Source organism: Marmota marmota, unplaced genomic scaffold (genome assembly GCF_001458135.2).
Source record: "Marmota marmota marmota unplaced genomic scaffold, marMar, whole genome shotgun sequence".
NCBI lineage: Eukaryota > Metazoa > Chordata > Mammalia > Rodentia > Sciuridae > Marmota > Marmota marmota.
Window position 1 is genome coordinate 8,651,324 of NW_025999999.1, and position 11,046 is coordinate 8,662,369.

The following is an 11,046-nucleotide window of genomic DNA, read 5'->3' on the forward strand; positions in this document are numbered from 1 at the left end:
AAGGACAATGCCTGAGAAGGGGAGAGCTTCTTCTCCCCTTTCTTTCCTCCCCCTGCCAGCTGTTACCATGGAGCCCAATTGGTAACTTCTCTTATCTTAGAAATGTAGACATCTCTGTGAAGCTCCAGCTCAAGGCCAGAGGCCTTGTTTACACATTTTTACAAACTACTATACTGGATACATGTTTGTGAGAAACTAGTAAGGGGGTGTCCAGCACCTGCAGTGCTGATTTCTTCCTGGCCAGTGGCCAAATAAAACAGGGCAACACGAAAATAGGAAGTTTATCTACATTGAACTCTTTTGCAGAGACTCTTTTGCTGACAGTCCTAAAATCAGCCATGGTGAAGATTTCTGGAGAAGCCCAGTTATGACTTTTCTGTGGAGAAAAGGGGTGCCACTTCAGTAGGTCTGCTTTGCTTTTAATTATCCTATTCTCCTGGGTGTTGGAATTTTTGGTCTGCATAAAATTCACAAAAGTCCCCTCTTCAGGGTGATTTGTGTGTGTGTGTTTTTTTAAATATATATATATATATATATATACTTTTATTTTATTTGTTTAAAAATGTGGAGCCCAGGACCAAACCCAGTGCCTCATGCATGCTAGGCAAGTACTCTACCACTGAGCCCCAGCCCCAGCCCCTGATCTGTGTTCTTATAAGCAGAGAGAAGTTTTAAATTCTGTGGCTAACAGGTTTTTGGTCAAGGAATGCAGCGTCCTATTGACTTAAATCAGAGCAGAGCCAGAATGGCTTTGGGTAAACTGCCTTTTGAAAGCACGTGGGCTGGGGTTGTAAAATAAATAAATAAATAAATAAATAAATAACATTAAGTATTTAAAAGTGTCACATGATTTTAACTAATCTGTCTGTTTTTAGATAGGAATCTGATGATGCAGGACACTAGGCAAGTATATTTCAATGTGGGGGNATATATATATATATATATATATATATCACGTAGGGGCCAGTAATAGGCCTTAATGTCACCTACCTACTGGTCAGGATGCCACCTCTCATCTCCACCCTCTTCTTCAATTGCTGTAGTAATTTGCCTAAATCATGCCCTACCCTAGTGCCATTTCAGACATTTGCATGGCCTGACCACACCAGGAGGTGGTGGGAGCTGGGCTGCAGAGATTTTCTGTTCTCACAAGATCCCTTGGCAAGAGCCCAGGAGAGCAGAGATGGCCTGGATGGAGGGAGCTGGGCTCCAGGGGAGATTTCCAGGGGCCTCTGTACTGTCCAGGGGGCCCCAAGGAAATATAAAAGCCTTGAGTAAACCCAGCTCTGCACATGTGTAACAATCATCTGTTCTGGCAGAGGCAGGTGTGTGTGTGTGTGTGTGTGTGTGTTGGATGAATCATCAGGGAGGGGCAGAGGAAGCCCTGGGTTTCTGAAAGACTAGATCTTCCCCTAACTCTTCCTGTTAGAGTTTCTGGAGAGTGAGTGACAGTTTTTCCTGCAGATCTGACACTGGTGTTTCAGGGACGTTTGGTCCTGAGCTAGACCCCACACCCATACCTGGCCCTAGACATTGCTGGCCAGGGGCCAACATCTCAGCACAGATAGCCTGGAAGGGGTAGTCTATAGGACTGTGTTGAGCTCAGGGGTCAGGCTGAGGGCTAGGGAGGTGGAAGTGAGTAGAATGCAGTTCCTGCCAGGTGAAGGGGAAGAGAGGGCTAGACGGAGGAAAGGGCTGCTCTGGGCCCGCCCCAGCATTGGTTGGCTGGAAACAGAACTGGTAGAAGCTGGGAAAGTAGTAGCTACACACAACAACCCCCTTGACATAGAAACACAGAAAAATACACTCGACAGGAAAATAGAAACTATTCATTGAGTGGCCAGTAAGAGGCACTAACTAGGGCTTTCTAGAGAAACTCAAAGGCAGAGCTTACTAGAACTTACTGTAAGAACCTTGATAGAAGCTTTAGGAAACCCAACAAGGGCATTGAAAACCAACCAACCAACCAGCCAATTAACCAACCAACTAACCAACCAACCAACCAACCAACCAACCAACCAACTGACCAAATGGTCTAGAGGGCAGACTGATGTGGTAGCTCAGAACAGACTCCAAAGCCAGTCCTCCTGGCATCCAATTCCAGCTCCTACATGGGTGACCTTGAGCAACTTAGCCTCTTTAGGCCTCAGTTTTCTTTTCTAAAAATTTGGGCTTATACTCATACCTACTTCATTAGGTTATTATGAGTACTAAGTGAGTTAATATACATAGAGAAGTTAGAACAATGCCGGACACATAATAGTCACCAAATAAGCATGTGCTATTATGATTATTTTTATTATTTAAAATCAACATCTAGGATCCAGAACCCATAAAAGTTCTATTTAGACTCTTCCCCCCCTCATTTTTGAAATCAGTGCATTGTAATTGTATATAATTGTGGGATTTGTTATTACATGTTGTACACACACACAGTATCTATGATACACAGGTTTGGTCCACTGACCAGAAACATCAGTATTACTCAAGAGCTTGTTTGAGATTCTGTGGTTCAGTCTTGGATGCACTGAATCAGAACTCGCACTTGACTAGAACCCACATTCATAAGCTAGGCCGAGACTGGGCCATTTGAGAAGGAGGCCAATGAGGGTAGACTGTCTGCCCTGGGGTCCTAAGGCCTTGGAACATGGGTGTCAACATGGGCATTTCACATGGGTGCACTGTTGCCATTCAAGCCTGGCAGGGTCTCTACACATCAGTGTGCTGGGACAGCCTTGTGCCTGGAGCCACCATGGGTGCACGGTGGCTGAGGCCAGCCCCCCAGAACCCCGGGGATGCTGCAAGGTCAAGTGGAGGTTTGCTGGAGTACCAGGTACTTAGGAGGTGGTCTACCTGCTCTTGGCTGCAGACTGCGCGCAGGTGGGCCTTCCCACTTTCGCCATCCAGGTCGTCTAGGGGTTCAGGGGGCTCCTCCCCCAGATCCCTGCGCAGCCCCCTTGCCTGCAGCTCGCTCTTCATGCTGGCAAAGAAGTGCAGCACGCAGCGGTGCGCGAAGTCCCGGGCATGCTCACAGCACGTCTCGTCAAAGAGCTTCTGTTCCAGGTCCACGTAGTTGCTCCAGTATCTGCGCTGCAGCAAGACTGTCTGGTCGAAGCAGGGCCTCAGGCAACGGACCAGGAAAGCCGCCACAATCAGCAGCAGGGTGATACTCCAGCCGATGGCCTAGAGGTTGAGGAGGCATGAGGTGGGGTGCAGTGGGGCTCAGGTGCTGTAGCATACTGTGGAGGTGCTCCAAAGCCCCCTCTTTACTACTCCCTTCATCCTTCCTCAAATCTATCCACTTTTCCATTCAGTCATGCATCCTACCAGCTATTCTCCATCCATATTAATCCATCCATCCATCCATCCATCCATCCATCCATCCATCCATCCATCTTTTCCATTTATTCTCCCATTCTTGTAGCTACTCATCTATCCAACCATCTCTCCACCCATCCATCCAGTCATCTCTCCTCTTATCTGACTATATGTCCATCATCTTCCATCCAGCCTTCCTCCCATCTTGTCCATATCCATCCTCTTAGCCATCCACCTTTCCACCCATTCATGCTTCCATATTCTTAACCTTCTGCTTATCACCCACCCACCCATCACCCATCCTCTCTTATCTTTTCATTTAGTCCTTCATGTGATCCTCATGTACATTCATCCATCCATCCTCTCATCCATGCACACCTTCATGCTCTATTTTGTGGGAGGCACTGTGCTAGGAATGGGGACAGGGAACAGTGCCCAGGCAGTGAGAAACTGGAAGCCACTCTTTAAGGCTGGAGCCCACACCTGGCAGATTCTTCTTTCCTCTACCTTCCAAAATTGCATCTCTTCAAGGTCCAGCTTAAATCCTGGAGCAATGAGAAATCACTCCTCGAAACTACAAAGCCATCTGAATGCTTGTCATTTATAGATATGATTCCCATCATGTACAAAACTGTCTCATATGGCTGTACACAGGACCCTTCCACCCAAATTTAAGGTGAATATTTTATACATGAGGAGCAGAAAATCAGACAATTTGCTGAGCTTAACTTGATTGATGGCTAACAGCTTAGTTAGGGTTTAAACCCTTGTCTGACTTCACTTTCCACTGAACTCAGGAGAGCTTAGAGTGTTGAAGCCCACAGAGACCAGCAAGGTTGAGGACAGCAACCCTTCCCTGCTTTATTTTGCACAAGAAACCGAGGCCCAGAGATCAGTGCTATGGCCAAAATCACAGTCTGAATCAGAATCAAGTGCTGCCTGAACACTGGTCCTCTCTCACTGCACCACAGGCCTGTGTTTGCACCAGCCTGTTTGCCCCCCACAGAAGACAGGGCTTGGGTCTTCATGGCCTGTAACCCTAGTGGTGCTCCATGTGTGATGGGCTCCCGTAATTCTCTTTGGTGGATACACTCCAGCACAGGGATCTGGGGGTGGTGGTGATGGAATCTGAAATCTGGAAGTGGGCCTGGGTTTGCCCTCAGGATAATGGAGTGGGTACCCTATAGAGAGCCAGGCACTGAGGGGAACCTGCACTGTGGTGAGGGGTTTTAAGGAATAATGACACATGCATTCAGATCCCCCACCCTGCCTCTTACATGCTGTATGGCATTGAACTTGTTAACTAAAAACTCTCAGAGCCTCAGTTTCTTCATTTGCAAATGGGATGATAGTCATTGTATCTGTCTCTGAGGGTTGTGCTGAGAATGTAATGAACAAACGCATAGAAAATGCTAATACCTGTGACAGGCACCGCAGGTATCGAGACACGGCCTTTCGAGCAGGGTTGTCCCTGACCAGCTCATCTTCCTTGCAGGGCACCTTGGCCAGGAAGAGCTGCACTTGGCTGGGGGTCATGTTGGCAAAGTCCAGAAACTTCTCAGGGTCTACAGAATTGCTGAAGGCACACACAAAGCACTTTCCATCAAGGAGGGCCAGCAGGATCCAGACCATGGGGGCAGCCAGTGCTCTCTGCAGCACAGAGGAGCACATGTACCTGGGAGCAGAGAAAGGAGGAGTCACAAAGGGCAGGTGGAATTCAGCTGTGGAGTCTGAGTACTGCCACTTCCTAGATGTGAGAGCTTGGCCAAGTAACTTAACTTCTCTGTGCCTCAGGTCCTCACCCTTAAAAATGGGTCTTATCAAGGATCAGACTCAAGGCTGAGGAGAGAATTCAGAGAGGCCACGCTCGCGAGGCCCTTAGCAGAACAGAGCTTGACTCCAAGTTGGTGCGCAGCAGGGGCTGGTGAGCATTGCGCATTGCCAAGATCATCGGCTGATTTTGATACAGGGCACGTGTCATGCCCTGAGGCATAGGGGTGCTACAGGTGAGGTCCTTGTCCTTGGGGAACTTGCTGGAGAGGGCATGCAGCCTTTAAGTAAACCACTGCTTCTCATTACATGCAGAAAACTGCTCTGCGTGCCATGGTCACCTCTGGTGAATGTGGCAAGTTATAATCCACGGCCAGTGTGACAGATGTGGCTTGGGGAATTCTTGGAAACCCTGTATCATTCATATTTTTGTGGCACTGGTCATGGAAAGGTGACCAATGATAGGAACAGAATTATACATGTATTTCTTGGGAAGTTGAGGCAGGAGGATGGCAAGTTTGAGGTCAGCTTGGGCAACTAAGTAAGACTCTATCTCAAAATAAAGTAATAAAAAAAAGGGACTAGGGATGTGGTTTGGTAGCAGGGTGCTTGTCTGGCATGTGCTAGGCCCCGAGTTCAATCGCTAGTGCTGCAAAAATGTAGATCTTTCCAGATGGAAACTGGTTACTGGGTCTCTATGAGCTGAAGGAAGTTGGGGAAGGAGGGGGCACACCTGACAGTACCCGGGGGCTGGGTGGGGGAGCCCCTGACAGTGCCCAGGGATTGCTGAGAGAAGAGGTGTGGGATCCTACCAGATGATGCCCGAGTCCTTCCTCCGGTGCCCCTCGGGCCGGCACCACTCCTCCACCATCACCACAGACTGCCGGTTGACCAGGAGACCACAGAGGAAGAGGGCCAGTGGGGGCGTGAGCAGCAGGCCCAGGCCGTAGAGGGTGTTGTAGCGTGCCAAGCAGGGGCAGTTGAAGTCGAAGGAGGAGTACAGCTTGATGGTGACCGCGGCCAGCAGCAGGCAGATGCCGTTCATCACAGACTCGGAGCTGTTCTGGAAGTGTTGGAAAAACAAGCGGAACCTGTCCATGGCTATTGTAGGGTGGGGGCAGCTGCCAGATGGGTGCACTGAGGCCTGGCCACACTGGGCCCCAGGAGTTCTTTCTCCTTTTCCAGGGGTCTGAGGAGGAGTCCGTGTCTAGTCCTCAGCCCAGCCCCTAAAGACTTAAGGCAGAGGCAGGCTGTCTCCGTGAAGGCTCTTCTGACCAGGCAATTGTTCCCAGTGTTGCTCCCTCTGCGCTGGGCAATGTGTCACTGCTCTGTGACCAACCAACCCAAGCACCTCTAGGCAAATGGGTGTCACTCTGTCACTCCACCCCTCCCCACCTCATTCTTCTTTTCTTCGGGGATTTGGATACTCAGGCCAGACAGCTGGGGGGAGAGGCAAATGCTGGGTGTGGTAAGGCAAAGATGCAGATGGGGCCAAATTGTGCTTTCTCGTCTTGGTCAAGAACATGACTTGGCTCAGACCAGGATTTCTGGTGGGCTCCTGGACTGGGATCAAGCCCAGGAGCATCTGTCTTGGCCTGGGGGCTTCTGGAAGAGAAGACTCCTGAGAAGAGCCTTAAACTGTGCCTCCACATTGGCCTTGAAAAGGGTTGTGGGAAGGGAAGGGCTTCCAGGTGGGGGTTCTGCATAATCAAAGGCCAGGAGGTGAGAAGTGTCAGACGGGAAGTGAAGCTCAGTGGTGGAGACACAGAAGGAGGCCCCAGGTTCAACCCCCAGCACTGCAGAAAAAGAGGGGGGAAAAGTGACAGACAGGGGTGTTGGGGAAGGGGCTGCAGGGGGGGTGCTACCTCCCTCATGTCCATTTTGTTCTATGCCCCCCCCCCCAGTCTGGCTAAACACAGCTTCTACCACACACCCTGCAGCCTCCCGAGCTTGGCATTCAAGCCCTCCTGATGTACCTGACTCCCACCTCTACACCTTTGCCGATGCCAGGCCCCCCTCCCAGACACTTATCCTTCCCTCCTGCCTGCCCTCCAGCAGGCAGCTCAAATGCAGCCCTTTTACCTTACCTCTCACCCAGCCCTTGGGAGGGCTGCCTGAGCCCGTTATTAAGCCTTCCCGGGTGTGGGGGTGATGTCCCTTCTAGGTAGCACAGGACCCGGGCATGCACCTTTTTGTTTCCTGGAGCATCTAGGTTGGTCCTAAGCAAATGGTTGTAAGTGATGGCAAATGTTTGTTCTCATGATGTTGACAGGGGGACCCCCTTTATTTCCTCTCCAGCTCTGATCTTTCTCTTTCCACCTCTTGATTTGTACCACCCTCTCTCTCTGCTCCTAATAAGCAAATGAGTGGACGTAGGTCTTGCCTTCAGTCTCTCTGTCTCTCTCCCTTTGTCTCTGTCTCTCATTCTTTACTCTTCTGTCTCCCTAACTCTCTCTTTCTCTCTCTCTCTGTCTCTCTTTCTATGGTCCCTTGGTACATATTTCTGAGTGTCTCTGTCTCTCAGTTGTTGCCTCTTTCTGTCTTTCTGTCTGTCCTTTCTAATTCTCCTGTCCACATGTATTTGACAGTCCTGTGGTCAGTAGCCTGGCAACAGCCACAGCAGCCCAGGGGGCCTGTTCCTGAGGTGGGAAGTCACCTGGGCCTGAATGAGGGGTCAGGATGGTTGAATATCCAGACCCCAACTACATAGGCTCCTCCTCAGCCTTCTTTTCTCTAGCTCCTTCAAACCTTGCCCATAGCCACTGATAGGGTAAGGGAAGCCTGAGCCTGGGATGGACTTGACCCCCACTGGCCCCTGCTCCATCAGGCCTGGACTCAACTCCAAGTAATGTCCTTAGTGAAATGCCTGCCTCAGCCCTGTTGTCCCTTCCTTAGGCCCTGGGTCCTCATGGTCATGCGTGTGCTTCCCACAGCCCTCTGGAGCACACCAATTAGACATTCTTTGCAATCTGTCCCACTGACACTCCATCTCCATGGACTCACCCTGACTACTGTGGCTGCACCAGCCAGCATTCCTTCCATACTCTCACGCAACTTTTAGAAAATGAAAGCATCTCTACTTTTTTTCCTTTTCCTGATAAAACACTATTATTACCAGGTGTGGTGGTGCACACCTGTAATCCCAACTACTTGGGAGGTTGAGGCAGGAGGATCACAAGTTCAAGGCCAGCCTGGGCAACGTAGTGAGACCCTGTAGCACCAAACCAAACCAAACACTCAAAAAACCCCACTATTGTGAAAAATTCAAAGATGGCATTATATCTTCCCATCATTGCACTTGCAGAGAGTCTGCCTGTCTACAGTGGTGTGTGTCCTTCCAGACTTGTGCCAGAGCTCTGTGGCCCAGGCTGGCTGGCCTGCCTGGAGTTTCCCAGGCTGGGGAAGGATTGACTGATGGGTGCTACTGCTGGTCCAAGGAGCTCCAGCAGCACCCACAGCAGAGGCAGCCTATGTGCCATCCCCAACCGTGATTTCCAGTTTGGAGCAAGTCTCAGACACCACCAATCCTTCTCCTTCCACATGTGACGTCATATAGGTCTCTTTCTGTGCCTCAATTTCAGCTTCTCTGAGGGATGACAGCCCACCTTGCTGTGTGATGGACTCCTGGAACCTGCTAAAGGAATACAGTGTAGTTCACTTAGCCTATATTTTTATTTCATATAATATGCATGTTAGTCCTGGTCTTCCAAGACAGGATTAACTGTGTGGGGAAAATGGTGGGGATAGAGTTGAGAGGGCAAGTCCCCTGGAAGTCATCAAAGTGGGACCATGTGGAGGAACAGGCAGGTGTTCTGGGGCAGGAGTTGAGGAACCTTTGTCTCCTAACATCATGGAGGACAACCCCTACCACAATTTCAGGTGGAGGGCAGTCCCAGAAAGGTTGGGTGTCCTGTCTGAGGTCACACAGCCTGGTGGGGACAGAGTCAGGAAGAAAGTTGGGATCCTTTTGTGCCTTTTTGCCTTAGTCATCCACTGTGCTGTTGACCAGAATAGGGTCCAGGCTCCTCCACCCTGAGCCTGCAGAGCAAGAGAACTGGTCTGGGAGGGTCCTCAGCAATACTTGCTCTCATTCTGGTCTGTGGAGTAGGGTGGCCTGAGGTAGGGCTGCTTCTTACCTTGGACGTCTCCAGAAAGGATCAAACAATGCTTCTGGGAGGTCAAGGTGAGAGGTGAGACAGCTTCAGGTCAGCCCAGGCCCCTGGGTTCCTGCAGGGCAGTGGTGTGCAGTTGAGCACCGACAACTGCCTTGCTAGGTATTTACTGGGAAATGCTTTAGCAGGAAAAAGATGAAGGACACCAACCATAATTTAGAGATATTATTTCTCACAGGGCAAGGAAATGGCTGTAAAGTTTTAAAAAATCTACGTTTCAGGATTGTCTAATTTTATGATTTTTTAAAAAATTTCCAATAAAATCATAAAACTTTTTCTTTTTTTTGTGGGGGTGTGTGTACTGGGTTTAGCATCCAGGAGTGCTCTACAACAGAGCTACATCCCCACTTCTTTTTATTTTTCATTTAGAGACAGGGTCTCACTAAGTTGCCTGGGCTGGCCTTGAACTTGTGATCCTCCTGACTCAGCCACCTGAGTCAGTGGGATTACAGGTGTGCATCACTACCCAGATGACAAAATATTTTTATTGGAAAAATTCAAAGAGATAAAGGGACAAGGTGAAATGGTTATCACATTTTGTTGCCTTAAGCCTGGGCTTGCTGAACCAGAAGAAGAAACAGAGGAAAGAAAAGGAGAAGGACTTAACTTACTCCTGGGTATGGGAAGATATTAAATTGCACATCTGCTGTGTGACAATGCCTATAACTAGACTTTCTCAATCTCCCACCCCATCCCAGAGTTCGGCAGCAAAGTTCTTTTGGGTCTTTTAATTCTAGGAGGGTTTTCTTTCTTTCTTTTTCTTTTTTTGAGACAGAATCCTGCTGTGCTGCCCAGGCCAGGCTTGAACTCCTGGGCTCAAGCAATCCTCCTGCCTCAGTTTCCCAAGTAGCTGGCAGTACAGATGTTCACATTTAAAAACTTCTGCCTCTTCCTCCTCCTTCTTTTCAGGGCCTCATACATACTAGGCATGTGCTCTGCTGCTGAGCTAAATCCCCAGCACCTCCTTTTAAAAACGTTTATATTCATATATAAATGATGGCTCTGCTGGAGAAACTCATTGTATCTGGTGGCAGGGGTGCACATGCATGCATGGTTGTACATACATGGGTGTCTCGTGTGTGTGTGTGTGTGTTTTGTGTGTACATATCTGCTGTGAGGTGGGCATGTGTGTAGTGTGTGTGTGTGTGTGTGTGTGTGCGCACTCAGAAATCCGTGTGTGATTAAGTTACCACTTTGCGTATAATGAGAAACCCTCCCTGAGTTGCTCTTTTTTCTTTTTCCTTCTAAGGAAAGACAGTGGAGTGTGTCCCACTTCTTTCAGGCTGGGGAGGGTGTCTAGAGGAGCAGTAGGTACCTCTCTGCCCAAGAGTGACAGGATTTTGTCAGCTACCATGAGGACAGAGGCCTTTCTGGGTCCTGGCAGACCTGGGGGAAGCCATGTGTCACTAATGTCACCAGAGTCACATGGCCCCCAAGGGACAGGAGGGAGGAAAACAAGAAAGCTAGACTATTCAACCAAGGACACTGGAGCAACTGAGTAATCATTCAGGAACAACTTAAAAGAAATCTCTACATCATTTTTTTTATACTAAAATAAATTCCACAGGGTTCAAAGATCTAAGCATAAAAATTAAAATCATAAAAAATCAGAAAGAAAATGTGGGTGAATTGATTCCTCATTAGAGTCTAGGAAGGCCCTCAGGGAGTAGAGTTCATCTAGTAGCTGTGGAGAAGAACAAAGTGGGCCTCATCAAAACTAGAAAATTCTGTGGGCAAAAATACCCAATAAGTAAAATAAAATTGCCAAACTGAAAAAAAAAGATAT

General features: G+C 48.9%; 1 protein-coding gene across 1 annotated transcript; it reads right to left on the bottom strand.

The window, feature by feature from the left end:
- Window positions 1–2,191: 2,191 nt before the first annotated feature.
- Calhm3 (calcium homeostasis modulator 3) lies at window positions 2,192–6,876 on the bottom strand. The gene is made up of 3 exons (XM_015494900.2): window positions 5,901–6,876; window positions 4,738–4,993; window positions 2,192–3,183 (listed from the first exon to the last, which is right to left on the bottom strand). The coding sequence occupies exons 1-3, from the start codon at window positions 6,185–6,187 to the stop codon at window positions 2,710–2,712; spliced, it is 1,017 nt and encodes a 338-aa protein (XP_015350386.1). The 5' UTR covers window positions 6,188–6,876; the 3' UTR covers window positions 2,192–2,709.
- Between the last annotated feature and the right edge of the window lie 4,170 nt (window positions 6,877–11,046).